We start from the raw sequence: 16,836 nt of genomic DNA on the forward strand, positions 1-16,836 counted from the left end.
TTGTGGCCAGGCTGGCCACGAAGATGTTCGAGAGGGCGGACGCATCAGCACACGGACACCTGCGCGGCATCGCGCCACTCCATGCCCGCCCTCCGGACCGTCGCGTGAAGCCCTCACCTCGCTGCCTTGCGGCAGACGTCGTCGCCCAGTGATGACGCCGCCGCCGATGGGAACTCCCAGAAGACAGAAGAAGAAGAGGATCCAGGCCGCCACGGCCGCTCCATCGACCTGCCTACAGCCGTAGGCAGCGAAGAAGCCAACGAAGAGGGTCAAAAACCCTGACCGTTCGCTCCAACTCCTACACAAAGGAGTTTGGGAAGACTACACGACCTGAAAATTTACCATTCGTCGACAAGTCGTGTTTGCGCGTGCGCGTCTTTGTGTTTAACAATCTCATCGAATCAATCTACAACAAGATGACCGGTCGCGGTAAAGGAGGCAAAGGTCTTGGAAAGGGAGGAGCTAAACGCCACAGGAAGGTGCTCCGTGATAACATCCAGGGTATCACCAAACCGGCCATCCGTCGTTTGGCTCGCAGAGGCGGCGTCAAGCGTATCTCCGGTCTGATATACGAAGAGACCCGCGGTGTTCTCAAGGTGTTCCTCGAGAACGTCATCCGCGACGCTGTCACTTACACCGAGCACGCCAAGAGGAAGACCGTCACCGCCATGGACGTGGTCTACGCTCTGAAGCGCCAGGGACGTACGTTGTACGGTTTCGGCGGTTAAGGTGTGCCGTGTGCGTGTCTCGTGTTTCTCGCTCGCTCGATCTCTGCAAGCGAGTAAACAAACGAAACAAACAATTAAACAAAAAGGCCCTTTTCAGGGCCGCAAAAGTATCGTTGAATTTGTTGTTGTTAAAACCGTTTCTGATGTCACTTATCGTGTCGACCGTTCATTATGCATGCAGCACACACACTTTATCTTTTTTCAACAAAACAAACACAATTTTCGCTACACACAAACAGTTCAAATGATTTGCAATCTGTCCAGTCACTTCCAAGACGTAAAAACTTTGTTAAATTTGACTTCACACCCGACACTGGCCACCTCCTCACGTTACTTAATATTATGATATTGTCTCCTCAGTAATCTGGATCCATCCATCCATCCATCTCCCGCCGCCGACGACACTCTATACACTGACTGACTGACTGACTGACTGACTGACCTAATAAAAATATTGCAACTGCCACTGCCACTGCACACACCGCACATCAATTAGTAGGTAGTATGTAGACGATACTACGACGCACATAATGCACTAGGTAGGTACCTACTCGTTACAACAACAAAAAGAAGAAAAAAAAACACTCCGCATCCCCGCATTCTTTTCTCTCGCCCGACTGCCCGACTATTATTTATTATCATATAATAATTACACAAATATAATAATAATTACATGCTTTTACATCGAGAAAGAGACTAGACGCTCGCTCTCCGAGAGCTCGCACTTTGCGTGTTTTACCAACGTGGACTTGACAAGCTTCAAAATTGTCAAATATAATATTTATACATATTATATATTAACAAGGGTGAACAATGATATCTTAGCTTTTTACCTGGGGACACTAATTGCGTACATTATTAGGTTTTATAATGAAAAACAACTTTTGAACATGACCCGAGCTCTGGTCCGATATATTACTGTGAAAATAAACGTCTATAACTCGGGATCACTATTCATCGGTGTGATTAAAATCACATGTGCACGTGGATAAACTCAATAATATACATTATACGTGTTCAATGTGCCTTCCGAGCGCATTATTATTATGGAAAATTAATATTTTCCGAACTTAGTTAGTGAAAAGTTGGAAGCTCTCGTATGAGAAAACGTTTCGCGGCACACCGGTTCTCGTTACGGTATTACTCGATGCGAACGAAATGTTCGCACGCGCCCGTCGACTTTAACACTGTTCATTTAACAATTCCCGTGTTTGTTTGTTGTTTGCGCGTGTGTGTATTAAGTGAAATAAATAAATATTAACAATAATATGGCAGACACAGCTGTAGCTTCCGAGGCACCGGCACCGGCTACGCCGGCGAAGAAGCAGCCTAAGGCGTCTGCCGCGGCGGGCGGTGTCAAGAAGGCGAAAGCCAAACCGACCCACCCGAAGACATCGGAGATGGTCAACAGCGCCATCAAGGAGTTGAAGGAGAGGAGCGGATCGTCCCTGCAGGCCATTAAGAAATACATAGCGGCCCAATACAAAGTCGACGCCGAGAAATTGGCACCGTTCATAAGGAAATATTTGAAGAGCGCCGTCGAATCCGGAGCACTGATCCAGACCAAGGGCAAAGGTGCGTCGGGATCGTTCAAATTGGAATCCAAATCGTCATCGTCCAAGAAACCGGCCGGCGGTGCGGCGGGCACCAAGAGGTCCGCGTCCGCGGCCGGCGCCAAATCGAAGAAGGGATCCGCCGCGTCCGCGTCCTCCTCCAAGGCGAAGAAGGCCGCCTCCGCCGGCGGTGCGTCTTCGTCGCCGTCGAAGGCGGCCGGCGGCAAGGCGGCCTCGTCCGCCGCCACCGCTAAGGACAAGAAGGCTGCGGCCGCGGCCAAGAAGAAGCCCGCGGCGGCCAAGAAGGCCGCGGCGGCCGCGCCCGCGAGGGCCAAGGCCGCTGCCGCGCCGAAGGCGAAGAAAACTGCCAAACCCCCTACGAAGAAACCGAAAGCGCCCAAGCCGAAGAAGGCCGCCACAACACCCAAGAAGCCCGCAGCAAAGAAAGCGGCCGCGTCAAAGAAGTAAATCCCTACCTGTGTATGTACCTGGTATATACCGCCGCTCTCTTTATCTCTCCGCCGTTTGTTTACTGCTAGTTGCTTGCAGAAACAACGACAACAACTACCACGAAGACGGACGTCGTCGAAGAAGAAGAGGTCGGGGTGGGTGGGAAAAAGCGTGCACCGTTGTGTGCATGGTGCCCTTTCGCGCCTAACAAAAAGCCCTTTTCAGGGCTAACATATGGTTCAATGTGTATGTTTCTTTGTACAACAACAATAATAACACATGTCTGTGTGTCGTCGACCTACCTTGTGAGACGAGTGTAAGTATCGCTTCTTACGTAAGTATTGATGAAGAAGAAGAGAGAGAGTGTTAAATAAAAAAAATAAATAAATAAATAAAAATATACAAACGCATGAACATTCAGATATATATTTCATTACCTGACTGCGTTATTAGCTAGCTAGCTAGCTAGCTAGCTAGCTCATGATGATATGTATAATATAACGTAACGTAATAGTGAGTAGGGAAAGAAAAAAAAGTAAATAAATAAAAATAGGTAGACATTGTCCGTTAGTTCGTTCGTTCACATCCCCACCACTCGATGTTGGTAACTTCGTTCATTGTACGATAAAGATCAACGCACGGGTGTATATAATAAAAGCATACCCCGTCCGCGTACGCTCATTTTAACGTCGTCGTCCGTTGTCACAACAACGTTTGTTTGTTTGTTTACTAACTGTACCAATTCAATCTTCGAAAAATGTCTGGACGCGGTAAAGGTGGAAAAGTGAAGGGGAAGGCAAAGTCGCGTTCCAATCGTGCCGGTCTCCAGTTTCCCGTGGGCCGTATTCACAGGCTGCTACGCAAGGGCAACTACGCCGAACGCGTCGGTGCCGGCGCTCCTGTTTACCTCGCCGCCGTGATGGAATACCTGGCCGCCGAAGTGCTCGAGTTGGCCGGCAACGCCGCCAGAGACAACAAGAAGACCAGGATCATACCTAGACATCTTCAATTGGCCATCCGCAATGACGAAGAATTGAACAAACTGCTCTCCGGTGTGACCATCGCTCAGGGCGGTGTACTGCCCAACATCCAGGCGGTGCTTTTGCCCAAGAAGACCGAGAAGAAGGCGTAAGTTGTCCACTTTCGTTCGTTCGTTCCTCTATTTTGTTGTTGTTTTTATTGTATGTATTTTGTATTGTATGTGCACACGCACACACACACACACATATACGTACTTGCTCAACAACAATCCGAGGCCCGATATGGATGGATGGATGGATGGATGGATGGACTCTTACGTGGTCGCCGGGTGCGTCGACTTGCTAACTCGGAATGAAAAGACAAAAAGGCCCTTTTCAGGGCCACAATATGATTCTTATGCGTTAAAAACAGTTTCACTTTTGATAAACCAAAGTCAACAAAGCTAATCATTCTAAAACACAACGTACGATTCACTTACTTACTCAGTTGCTGGCTCAGCAAGAATAAATAAACGGGCTTTACACGAGTCTGCCTGTCAAAAATACTTTGTCAAGTCTTATCTACCTCTACCTAGTTCGCTACCTACCTATTACATATTATGCAAACCTAACCTAACCTAACGTAACAAGGGATAACCTAAACTAGGTATCACCTACCTACCTACCTACCTACCTACCTACTTTTTTTTTTTTTTTTTTTTTTTTTTTTTTTACCTACCTCCTTTTTTTTTTTTTACCTATCTTTATCTCACTTTCTTTGCACTATTGGCGGAGGGGAGGGGAAGGGAGAGGGGGGAGGGGAATGATTCGAGGCGTGCCCGACGCGACTACGCCGACTTTCCTATTGGCCGATATACGCTGTGACCATTACACTGTTTGACTGCAGACGACGGACATATATTAAAAATTTATCAAAAATTCGGGCACCACACGAGACATCTCGGTTTCTAGATCTCGCGCTAGTGACGTTACGCACGCATTTTATAACAAAGAAAAATGCCGCCCAAGACCAGTGGCAAGGCCGCCAAGAAATCTGGCAAAGCCCAGAAGAACATCTCCAAGACTGACAAAAAGAAGAAGAAGCACAAGAGGAAGGAGAGCTACGCCATCTACATTTACAAAGTGCTGAAGCAGGTGCACCCGGACACCGGTATATCCAGCAAGGCGATGTCCATCATGAACTCGTTCGTGAACGACATCTTCGAGCGAATCGCCGCCGAGGCTTCCCGCCTGGCCCACTACAACAAGAGGTCAACGATCACATCGAGGGAGGTGCAGACTTCCGTGAGGCTTCTCCTGCCCGGTGAGCTCGCCAAGCACGCCGTCAGTGAAGGCACCAAGGCGGTCACCAAGTACACCAGCTCCAAGTAGATGATTTATATATAGTGTGTGTGTGTGTTTGCTAACGTGTGTCCGTCGAAGTGTTTTGTTTTGTTTGCTCCTACACATCACCTACCCCTTCACGGTTGGGTCAGGTAGTGGATGGGATCGGACGGGCGAAATATTTGAATGGATGCAGAATGGCAGCACAGCATATACGCACGCACGCGCGCACGCACACGCGTGTATAATATACCTACATCCAAAAGGCCCTTTTCAGGGCCATAACATTTGTCATAATTCACTGAATGTTTCTTCTCGACTTAATACGTCGTACCAACCTCAGACTTATAATTCGGAGTAATAATAATAAAAGTAAAAAACACGCATGATATCATGATCGAACAACAAATGTTTGTTGTTATACACAAAAAAAATATATATATACGCAAATATTACAATTGTTCGCTGTGTCTACCCCGCAAAGGAAAATATTATTATTCTAAATAATACTACATATTTCGTAAAATACTACACGCGCACGACAGAGAGAGAGGGAGACAGGAGAGGGGGGGGGGGGGGGGGGGGCGTTCACCATATTACCATTCGGTAGTATACTACCAGTCGATGCTACGTGTTCGTATAAAACGCGCTAGAATCTGTTAATTCGGATCACTTCAGTTCGGTCGGTACCCGCGTGCGGTCGTGTGTACGTACTTGGTGTGTTTTGTAATCGTTCTTCCGTTGATACTTTCTACGAACAACAAGGATGGCTCGTACTAAGCAGACGGCCCGTAAATCGACCGGAGGTAAAGCTCCGCGTAAACAGCTCGCCACTAAGGCGGCTCGTAAGAGCGCGCCCGCAACCGGCGGTGTCAAGAAGCCGCATCGCTACAGGCCCGGAACAGTTGCACTCCGTGAGATCCGTCGTTACCAGAAGAGTACCGAGCTTCTGATCCGCAAGTTGCCGTTCCAGCGTCTCGTACGTGAAATCGCTCAGGACTTCAAGACCGATCTCAGATTCCAGAGTTCGGCAGTGATGGCTCTCCAGGAAGCGAGCGAGGCGTATCTGGTGGGCCTCTTCGAGGACACCAACCTGTGCGCCATTCACGCGAAACGCGTCACCATCATGCCCAAGGACATCCAGTTGGCGCGCAGGATCAGAGGAGAACGCGCTTAAGCGTGTAGAGGAGTCTGGTGGTGATTCCCGTTGTTGTGTGTCCGATCTCGTCATGTTCATGACCATTACATGATCATGATCGCAACGTGACACTAGAACTGGAACGTCGCCGCTCGCATTTACAAACGGCCCTTTTCAGGGCCACACACGATTCAAACTGATACATGTTTCTTGGTACGATGAGTTAGTTCCCACCACCACCACCACCTACCTGCGTAATTAATGAACACATATATTATTATCATGTAACTACTTCCTTACCACCACATACACGCAGCAACATATTGTTATGTATGTAAAAAAAAAAAAAAAAAAAAAAAAAAAACATACAAAATCTTTATAATACCTAACCTACTGTTGCGACTGCGAATGAAAGCTAGTATGGAATAATAATAATGTGCGTGTACGTATTTATTTATTATTATTTTTTTTTTTTTTTTGTTTTTCTTTTTATTTAATATTCTCGTATATTATTATTAATATTTTTTTTTTTTTTTTTTTTATTAACGCGCGCTCGTTCTTCTATTGGTTGGCCGTTGAGGGGCCCCCCTCGCCTCCCCACCCCTACCCCCTCCTTCGCGTTGCTAGTGTATATAAAAGTAGAAAATCAAACCTGAAAATTTACCTGCCGTCGGCCAGGTGGAGCTAGCGCTGTACGCTGACGATGCGGCGTACTACGCGTCGTCCATGCGCCCGCTGTACGCCGCCAAGAGGCTGCAGCCCACACTTGAGGCTCTGCCGGGCTGGCTCTCCAAATGGAGGCTCTCGGTGAACGTCGGCAAGACCCAAGCAATCATGACGGGGACAAGACCCCACCCGCCTCCACTGCGACTGCTCGGCGAACCGGTGCCGTGGCGGCCACACGTCAAATACCTGGGAGTTACCATTGACCGGCGTCTCACGTTTAAGAAGCACGTGGGAGACGTCGTCGCGAACACCAAGGCAGCGAGAGGGAAGCTCCATGGAGTCCTCTCCTCCAGCCTCCCCCTGAGGACGAAGCTCGGGGTCTACCGAACATACATTAGATCCCGCCTCACGTACGCGGCCCCGGCGTGGTACGCCTACTGCTCTGAGACCAACAGAAGAAGACTCAGAGCGCAAGAGAACCTCAGTCTCAGAGCAGTCGTCGGCGCCCCGCGGTACGTGAGGAACTCGACGATCCTCAGGGACCTGAAATGGGAGGGCCTTGACGACTTTGTGGCCAGGCTGGCCACGAAGATGTTCGAGAGGGCGGACGCATCAGCACACGGACACCTGCGCGGCATCGCGCCACTCCATGCCCGCCCTCCGGACCGTCGCGTGAAGCCCTCACCTCGCTGCCTTGCGGCAGACGTCGTCGCCCAGTGATGACGCCGCCGCCGATGGGAACTCCCAGAAGACAGAAGAAGAAGAGGATCCAGGCCGCCACGGCCGCTCCATCGACCTGCCTACAGCCGTAGGCAGCGAAGAAGCCAACGAAGAGGGTCAAAAACCCTGACCGTTCGCTCCAACTCCTACACAAAGGAGTTTGGGAAGACTACACGACCTGAAAATTTACCATTCGTCGACAAGTCGTGTTTGCGCGTGCGCGTCTTTGTGTTTAACAATCTCATCGAATCAATCTACAACAAGATGACCGGTCGCGGTAAAGGAGGCAAAGGTCTTGGAAAGGGAGGAGCTAAACGCCACAGGAAGGTGCTCCGTGATAACATCCAGGGTATCACCAAACCGGCCATCCGTCGTTTGGCTCGCAGAGGCGGCGTCAAGCGTATCTCCGGTCTGATATACGAAGAGACCCGCGGTGTTCTCAAGGTGTTCCTCGAGAACGTCATCCGCGACGCTGTCACTTACACCGAGCACGCCAAGAGGAAGACCGTCACCGCCATGGACGTGGTCTACGCTCTGAAGCGCCAGGGACGTACGTTGTACGGTTTCGGCGGTTAAGGTGTGCCGTGTGCGTGTCTCGTGTTTCTCGCTCGCTCGATCTCTGCAAGCGAGTAAACAAACGAAACAAACAATTAAACAAAAAGGCCCTTTTCAGGGCCGCAAAAGTATCGTTGAATTTGTTGTTGTTAAAACCGTTTCTGATGTCACTTATCGTGTCGACCGTTCATTATGCATGCAGCACACACACTTTATCTTTTTTCAACAAAACAAACACAATTTTCGCTACACACAAACAGTTCAAATGATTTGCAATCTGTCCAGTCACTTCCAAGACGTAAAAACTTTGTTAAATTTGACTTCACACCCGACACTGGCCACCTCCTCACGTTACTTAATATTATGATATTGTCTCCTCAGTAATCTGGATCCATCCATCCATCCATCTCCCGCCGCCGACGACACTCTATACACTGACTGACTGACTGACTGACTGACTGACCTAATAAAAATATTGCAACTGCCACTGCCACTGCACACACCGCACATCAATTAGTAGGTAGTATGTAGACGATACTACGACGCACATAATGCACTAGGTAGGTACCTACTCGTTACAACAACAAAAAGAAGAAAAAAAAACACTCCGCATCCCCGCATTCTTTTCTCTCGCCCGACTGCCCGACTATTATTTATTATCATATAATAATTACACAAATATAATAATAATTACATGCTTTTACATCGAGAAAGAGACTAGACGCTCGCTCTCCGAGAGCTCGCACTTTGCGTGTTTTACCAACGTGGACTTGACAAGCTTCAAAATTGTCAAATATAATATTTATACATATTATATATTAACAAGGGTGAACAATGATATCTTAGCTTTTTACCTGGGGACACTAATTGCGTACATTATTAGGTTTTATAATGAAAAACAACTTTTGAACATGACCCGAGCTCTGGTCCGATATATTACTGTGAAAATAAACGTCTATAACTCGGGATCACTATTCATCGGTGTGATTAAAATCACATGTGCACGTGGATAAACTCAATAATATACATTATACGTGTTCAATGTGCCTTCCGAGCGCATTATTATTATGGAAAATTAATATTTTCCGAACTTAGTTAGTGAAAAGTTGGAAGCTCTCGTATGAGAAAACGTTTCGCGGCACACCGGTTCTCGTTACGGTATTACTCGATGCGAACGAAATGTTCGCACGCGCCCGTCGACTTTAACACTGTTCATTTAACAATTCCCGTGTTTGTTTGTTGTTTGCGCGTGTGTGTATTAAGTGAAATAAATAAATATTAACAATAATATGGCAGACACAGCTGTAGCTTCCGAGGCACCGGCACCGGCTACGCCGGCGAAGAAGCAGCCTAAGGCGTCTGCCGCGGCGGGCGGTGTCAAGAAGGCGAAAGCCAAACCGACCCACCCGAAGACATCGGAGATGGTCAACAGCGCCATCAAGGAGTTGAAGGAGAGGAGCGGATCGTCCCTGCAGGCCATTAAGAAATACATAGCGGCCCAATACAAAGTCGACGCCGAGAAATTGGCACCGTTCATAAGGAAATATTTGAAGAGCGCCGTCGAATCCGGAGCACTGATCCAGACCAAGGGCAAAGGTGCGTCGGGATCGTTCAAATTGGAATCCAAATCGTCATCGTCCAAGAAACCGGCCGGCGGTGCGGCGGGCACCAAGAGGTCCGCGTCCGCGGCCGGCGCCAAATCGAAGAAGGGATCCGCCGCGTCCGCGTCCTCCTCCAAGGCGAAGAAGGCCGCCTCCGCCGGCGGTGCGTCTTCGTCGCCGTCGAAGGCGGCCGGCGGCAAGGCGGCCTCGTCCGCCGCCACCGCTAAGGACAAGAAGGCTGCGGCCGCGGCCAAGAAGAAGCCCGCGGCGGCCAAGAAGGCCGCGGCGGCCGCGCCCGCGAGGGCCAAGGCCGCTGCCGCGCCGAAGGCGAAGAAAACTGCCAAACCCCCTACGAAGAAACCGAAAGCGCCCAAGCCGAAGAAGGCCGCCACAACACCCAAGAAGCCCGCAGCAAAGAAAGCGGCCGCGTCAAAGAAGTAAATCCCTACCTGTGTATGTACCTGGTATATACCGCCGCTCTCTTTATCTCTCCGCCGTTTGTTTACTGCTAGTTGCTTGCAGAAACAACGACAACAACTACCACGAAGACGGACGTCGTCGAAGAAGAAGAGGTCGGGGTGGGTGGGAAAAAGCGTGCACCGTTGTGTGCATGGTGCCCTTTCGCGCCTAACAAAAAGCCCTTTTCAGGGCTAACATATGGTTCAATGTGTATGTTTCTTTGTACAACAACAATAATAACACATGTCTGTGTGTCGTCGACCTACCTTGTGAGACGAGTGTAAGTATCGCTTCTTACGTAAGTATTGATGAAGAAGAAGAGAGAGAGTGTTAAATAAAAAAAATAAATAAATAAATAAAAATATACAAACGCATGAACATTCAGATATATATTTCATTACCTGACTGCGTTATTAGCTAGCTAGCTAGCTAGCTAGCTAGCTCATGATGATATGTATAATATAACGTAACGTAATAGTGAGTAGGGAAAGAAAAAAAAGTAAATAAATAAAAATAGGTAGACATTGTCCGTTAGTTCGTTCGTTCACATCCCCACCACTCGATGTTGGTAACTTCGTTCATTGTACGATAAAGATCAACGCACGGGTGTATATAATAAAAGCATACCCCGTCCGCGTACGCTCATTTTAACGTCGTCGTCCGTTGTCACAACAACGTTTGTTTGTTTGTTTACTAACTGTACCAATTCAATCTTCGAAAAATGTCTGGACGCGGTAAAGGTGGAAAAGTGAAGGGGAAGGCAAAGTCGCGTTCCAATCGTGCCGGTCTCCAGTTTCCCGTGGGCCGTATTCACAGGCTGCTACGCAAGGGCAACTACGCCGAACGCGTCGGTGCCGGCGCTCCTGTTTACCTCGCCGCCGTGATGGAATACCTGGCCGCCGAAGTGCTCGAGTTGGCCGGCAACGCCGCCAGAGACAACAAGAAGACCAGGATCATACCTAGACATCTTCAATTGGCCATCCGCAATGACGAAGAATTGAACAAACTGCTCTCCGGTGTGACCATCGCTCAGGGCGGTGTACTGCCCAACATCCAGGCGGTGCTTTTGCCCAAGAAGACCGAGAAGAAGGCGTAAGTTGTCCACTTTCGTTCGTTCGTTCCTCTATTTTGTTGTTGTTTTTATTGTATGTATTTTGTATTGTATGTGCACACGCACACACACACACACATATACGTACTTGCTCAACAACAATCCGAGGCCCGATATGGATGGATGGATGGATGGATGGATGGACTCTTACGTGGTCGCCGGGTGCGTCGACTTGCTAACTCGGAATGAAAAGACAAAAAGGCCCTTTTCAGGGCCACAATATGATTCTTATGCGTTAAAAACAGTTTCACTTTTGATAAACCAAAGTCAACAAAGCTAATCATTCTAAAACACAACGTACGATTCACTTACTTACTCAGTTGCTGGCTCAGCAAGAATAAATAAACGGGCTTTACACGAGTCTGCCTGTCAAAAATACTTTGTCAAGTCTTATCTACCTCTACCTAGTTCGCTACCTACCTATTACATATTATGCAAACCTAACCTAACCTAACGTAACAAGGGATAACCTAAACTAGGTATCACCTACCTACCTACCTACTTTTTTTTTTTTTTTTTTTTTTTTTTTTTTTTTACCTACCTCCTTTTTTTTTTTTTACCTATCTTTATCTCACTTTCTTTGCACTATTGGCGGAGGGGAGGGGAAGGGAGAGGGGGGAGGGGAATGATTCGAGGCGTGCCCGACGCGACTACGCCGACTTTCCTATTGGCCGATATACGCTGTGACCATTACACTGTTTGACTGCAGACGACGGACATATATTAAAAATTTATCAAAAATTCGGGCACCACACGAGACATCTCGGTTTCTAGATCTCGCGCTAGTGACGTTACGCACGCATTTTATAACAAAGAAAAATGCCGCCCAAGACCAGTGGCAAGGCCGCCAAGAAATCTGGCAAAGCCCAGAAGAACATCTCCAAGACTGACAAAAAGAAGAAGAAGCACAAGAGGAAGGAGAGCTACGCCATCTACATTTACAAAGTGCTGAAGCAGGTGCACCCGGACACCGGTATATCCAGCAAGGCGATGTCCATCATGAACTCGTTCGTGAACGACATCTTCGAGCGAATCGCCGCCGAGGCTTCCCGCCTGGCCCACTACAACAAGAGGTCAACGATCACATCGAGGGAGGTGCAGACTTCCGTGAGGCTTCTCCTGCCCGGTGAGCTCGCCAAGCACGCCGTCAGTGAAGGCACCAAGGCGGTCACCAAGTACACCAGCTCCAAGTAGATGATTTATATATAGTGTGTGTGTGTGTTTGCTAACGTGTGTCCGTCGAAGTGTTTTGTTTTGTTTGCTCCTACACATCACCTACCCCTTCACGGTTGGGTCAGGTAGTGGATGGGATCGGACGGGCGAAATATTTGAATGGATGCAGAATGGCAGCACAGCATATACGCACGCACGCGCGCACGCACACGCGTGTATAATATACCTACATCCAAAAGGCCCTTTTCAGGGCCATAACATTTGTCATAATTCACTGAATGTTTCTTCTCGACTTAATACGTCGTACCAACCTCAGACTTATAATTCGGAGTAATAATAATAAAAGTAAAAAACACGCATGATATCATGATCGAACAACAAATGTTTGTTGTTATACACAAAAAAAATATATATATACGCAAATATTACAATTGTTCGCTGTGTCTACCCCGCAAAGGAAAATATTATTATTCTAAATAATACTACATATTTCGTAAAATACTACACGCGCACGACAGAGAGAGAGGGAGACAGGAGAGGGGGGGGGGGGGGGGGGGGCGTTCACCATATTACCATTCGGTAGTATACTACCAGTCGATGCTACGTGTTCGTATAAAACGCGCTAGAATCTGTTAATTCGGATCAGGATTCGCCAGTCGCTTCGAAGAAATTTCTACGAGTACGAGCCGATTCTGTTTCCGCGATTGGGGAAGACGTAGCCACGCCCCCCCAACACCCCGCAAACAATATTTGCGTAGGAGAGGATAGCTCCCGGCGGAAACCCCTGCCAGGACTTCGGGACTGATTTGCTCGCATCCCCCTAGTAGCCGGCCTCCCACCAGCGGGTCTCACCGGTGAAAAGGGGTTGGGTAGTCGGCCCCGTTGTTCCTTCGGCTGCTCGGGAGCGACTCCACTCCCGCGCGTCGTCCGGGCTCCGAAATGGAGCCCCCCCCCCGGGAAGGGGTAGGTGCGGGTCCCCCGCACCCCTCCCCCGACATCGCCTTGCATACGCCACCAGCGGCGTATGCTACGCCGACGGGCGTCTTTCCTGCGCCCGCCGCCGCCGCCCGCGCCGCTGCTGACACTGCAATTGTAACCGCCGCCGCCGCAACGCAAGCCAGCGCCGCGACGACGACGACCGCAGCGACACTTGATGCAACTGCCGCCGTCGCCGCCGCCGTCACTGAAAGCCGCACTTTTGTGGCAAATGCCGCTGACGCCGTCACCTACTTTGCCGCCGCCGCCGCCGCCACCCACGCCGCCACCGCCACCGCCGCCGCCGCCGTCGCCACCTCCGCCACCCCAGCCGCCGCCGCTCCTGCCTCTGCAGCCGTCTCCGCGGCAGTCAAATCCGCCGCTGCCGCCACCGCCGCCCTCGCCGCCGCATCCCTACCCGCGCCCCTTGCGAATCTGTCCCCTAAAGGATGGATGAGAAGGGACGCGGAGGTACTCGTCCGCTTAGTGCACGGCGACTGGCTGTCGCCGGGGATGGCGCAATGGATGGCGATCTACCTCCGCCTGAAGGAAAACGAGGTGCGGGGGGTCGCCCCATCGGTGGATGATCTCGCGGCCTTAGATATCGCAAGACGGGGGATGATCACCCTCCCCCCGGTCGACATGGAAACTCCAAGGAGGCAGGTGATTTCCTCCCTCCTGAAGCGGGCAAGGAGCCCCACGGACGACGCTCCTGAAACACCGAAGAAGCCCCGGGCCCTCGACATGCGGGAGGGCGAGGAGGAGTCCTGTTCGACAGCCGAACCCTCTTCATCCGGGTCGACAACGGACCTGACAGGAGCCGGCGCCCGTGACCGACCATTAAAACGCGCCGCGACGATGGCGTCGGTCCGCGGCTCGGAGGCCGCCGCCGCCGCCGCCGCCGCCGCCGCCGCTGACGCCGCCGCTATGAAGCCTCCGCCGGCCGGGAAGTCCGCGATCCCGAGGTGGCAATCCCGGGACCCGCGCCGCGCACCGGCGGGGGCGGCATCCAGCCGAGCGCCCGCCCAGGCGTCCGCCCAGACTTCCGCCCTTGCGCCTGCCCAGACGTCCACACATCCGCACACTCAAGCGGCCGCCCATGCAGCTGACCGCCCGCCCGCCCAGGAACCTGCCCGCCCGCTCAACCAAGCGGCCGCCCATGCAGTGGACCGCCCGCCCGCCCAAGAACCTGCCCGCCCGCCCAATCAAGCGCCCGCCCTGGCAGCCGCCCGCCCGCCCAAGCAAGCGCCCGCCCTAGCGGCCGCCCGCCCGCCCAAGCAGGTGCCCGCCCTAGCGGCCGCCCGCCCGCCCAACCAGGCGCCCGCCCTAGCGGCCGCCCACCCGCCCAGCCAGGCGCCCGCCCTAGCGGCCGCCCGCCCGCCCGCCCAGACGTCCGCACAGGCGCCCGCCCAAGCGCCCGCCCAAGCATCCGCCCAACGCGCGCCGCCCTCGCTGGCCGCTCCCGCGGTATCATTCGCCCGGGTAGCGGCTAGCGCCGGAGCCCCCTTGCCACAACGGAAGGGGGCACAACGGGGAGCAGTGCCTCGCGCCCCGCCCACCACTTCAACACCTGCCGCCTCCAGTTCGACCACAGCTGTGGCCTCCTCTGGAACCGCAGCCCTCGCAGCCACCGCCACCGCCGCCGCCGCCGCCGCTGCCGCCTCAGCCGCCCCGCCGACGGCACAAGCGCCCCGGGAGCCGCGCTACCCAAGGATCTGTGTGGACCACCTGCCCAACTGGGTGGTCCATTTCAGGGAAATTAGCCGACTGCTGGGACGCTCGCCGGCCGCCGTCGCACGCGGAAGAGGCGTGCACTTTACGCCAAAGGACGGCAACGAATATAGGACAGTCCAGAGATATATCAACACTCTGGACGTCCAATGGCACTCATATTCGTTGCCGTCGGACCGTCCCCTGAAGGTGGCCATCCGCGGGCTGCCGCCCGACACGGAGGAGGCCGCGCTTAAAGAAGACCTGGAGGAGAAGGGCTTCACCGTGGAAGCCATCAAAGCCATCCGGGGCAGGGGAGATCGCCCCGGATGTGTCTTCTTCGCCCTCCTGGCCAGAACACAGAACTGCCAGGAGGTATTCACGGTGAAAGAGATCCTTCACTGGCCGACCCTGAAGGTGGAGGCGTGGAGGGGAAAACAGGGACCCGCCCAGTGCCACAGATGTCAGTTGTTCCGACACTCGTCGGTCAACTGCCACCGAGCAACCGTCTGCGTGCGCTGCGGAGGGCCCCACAAGGCCACGGACTGCGAGCGGCCATTGGACCAGCCCGCCACCTGCGCCAACTGCGGTGGACCGCACCCGGCAAACCACTCCTCGTGCCCGGTGCTGCGGCGCGAGGCCAGAAACAGACGGGCTGGCCCGGTCGCTCGCAGCGGAACCGCCCCCACGCCTCAGAACACCACAACCGAAGCAGCAGAGGCCTCACTGATGGCCCCCGCCAACCCACCGACCGCCAGGGGAGCAGAGCTCCCGAAAAAGAAAAGGAAGAAGAAGAAGAAGAAGAATGCCGCCGCCGTGAGCTCTGCCCCCGTGGCGGAGGAAGAAGCGGCTGCAACCGTGCCGCCTCCCCCGGCACCTCAAACCGTTCCCGCGCCTGCCTCGGCTGCGCCGATCCCACCGGAGCACTTCTACGCGCTGGTGCAGTCGGTGCAGCAGATGCAGGCACTGCTGGCCGCCCTCGTCCCCGCGGCCCCCCTCAGAGGCGTACCCACCCCTAACCTTTAATTATGGATGGTACGCCTCTGAGGATCGTGTACTGGAACGCAGAATCGCTCCGGAGGAAGAAATACTTGCTGGCCAACTTCCTCCGGGAGCAGCACATCGATGTTCTCCTCGTCAGCGAGACCCACCTGCGGGATGACCAAAAGTTTGGCATCCCAAACTACATCACATACCGGAAGGATGAGAAGAGCCCGGTCAGTGGATACGCCTACCGGGGACTTGCAGTGTTGGTGAAGCGCAACATCATTCATCAGCCCATCCCCCACGTGGAGTTCCAGACGATGTACGCCCTCGGCGTGCTCATCAGCGTCGCCGGCCGCGAGCTGCGGCTGTTTGCTGCATACATACCGCCAGGGGCCAAGCTCGACACCAACGAGCTCTGGTCCCTACTGAACACTACCACGCCAACGCTTGTGGCTGGCGACTTTAACGCCAAGCACACAGCCTGGAACTCCACGAGGATCAACCGAAGCGGAAGAATCCTTCATCAGGCCGCTGTGGACCACGACTTCGAGCTGTTGGGGCCGGACGAACCCACCCACACCGACACGTTGGGAGGCTCCGACACCATCGACATCGTGGCCCACAGAGGGCTGACAGCGCTGCCAACACTGCACGTCTACCCGGACCTGCCGTCAGATCACCGGCCGGTTCTTCTCATCCTCCGGGAC

At 52.5% G+C, this 16,836-nt stretch overlaps 7 protein-coding genes across 7 annotated transcripts; all 7 read left to right on the forward strand.

The window, feature by feature from the left end:
* Positions 1 to 1,935: 1,935 nt before the first annotated feature.
* On the forward strand, positions 1,936 to 3,165 carry LOC132903654 (histone H1B-like). The gene has a single exon (XM_060952414.1). It carries the CDS (start codon positions 1,997 to 1,999, stop codon positions 2,747 to 2,749), a length of 753 nt encoding a protein of 250 aa, XP_060808397.1. The 5' UTR covers positions 1,936 to 1,996; the 3' UTR covers positions 2,750 to 3,165.
* A 253-nt stretch (positions 3,166 to 3,418) lies between these two features.
* Positions 3,419 to 4,057, forward strand: LOC132903665 (histone H2A). Its single transcript, XM_060952451.1, has one exon. The coding sequence runs from the start codon at positions 3,489 to 3,491 to the stop codon at positions 3,861 to 3,863; it is 375 nt and encodes a 124-aa protein (XP_060808434.1). The 5' UTR covers positions 3,419 to 3,488; the 3' UTR covers positions 3,864 to 4,057.
* Positions 4,058 to 4,648: 591 nt separating this feature from the next.
* LOC132903609 (histone H2B) lies at positions 4,649 to 5,431 on the forward strand. The gene has a single exon (XM_060952283.1). The coding sequence runs from the start codon at positions 4,708 to 4,710 to the stop codon at positions 5,080 to 5,082; it is 375 nt and encodes a 124-aa protein (XP_060808266.1). The 5' UTR covers positions 4,649 to 4,707; the 3' UTR covers positions 5,083 to 5,431.
* A 356-nt stretch (positions 5,432 to 5,787) lies between these two features.
* LOC132903608 (histone H3) lies at positions 5,788 to 6,431 on the forward strand. Its single transcript, XM_060952282.1, has one exon. It carries the CDS (start codon positions 5,801 to 5,803, stop codon positions 6,209 to 6,211), a length of 411 nt encoding a protein of 136 aa, XP_060808265.1. The 5' UTR covers positions 5,788 to 5,800; the 3' UTR covers positions 6,212 to 6,431.
* Positions 6,432 to 9,341: 2,910 nt separating this feature from the next.
* LOC132903607 (histone H1B-like) lies at positions 9,342 to 10,259 on the forward strand. Its single transcript, XM_060952281.1, has one exon. The coding sequence runs from the start codon at positions 9,403 to 9,405 to the stop codon at positions 10,153 to 10,155; it is 753 nt and encodes a 250-aa protein (XP_060808264.1). The 5' UTR covers positions 9,342 to 9,402; the 3' UTR covers positions 10,156 to 10,259.
* Positions 10,260 to 10,824: 565 nt separating this feature from the next.
* Positions 10,825 to 11,463, forward strand: LOC132903610 (histone H2A). The gene has a single exon (XM_060952284.1). It carries the CDS (start codon positions 10,895 to 10,897, stop codon positions 11,267 to 11,269), a length of 375 nt encoding a protein of 124 aa, XP_060808267.1. The 5' UTR covers positions 10,825 to 10,894; the 3' UTR covers positions 11,270 to 11,463.
* A 581-nt stretch (positions 11,464 to 12,044) lies between these two features.
* LOC106139563 (histone H2B) lies at positions 12,045 to 12,827 on the forward strand. Its single transcript, XM_013341034.2, has one exon. The coding sequence runs from the start codon at positions 12,104 to 12,106 to the stop codon at positions 12,476 to 12,478; it is 375 nt and encodes a 124-aa protein (XP_013196488.1). The 5' UTR covers positions 12,045 to 12,103; the 3' UTR covers positions 12,479 to 12,827.
* Positions 12,828 to 16,836: the final 4,009 nt, after the last annotated feature.

Source organism: Amyelois transitella, chromosome 28, assembly GCF_032362555.1.
Source record: "Amyelois transitella isolate CPQ chromosome 28, ilAmyTran1.1, whole genome shotgun sequence".
NCBI lineage: Eukaryota > Metazoa > Arthropoda > Insecta > Lepidoptera > Pyralidae > Amyelois > Amyelois transitella.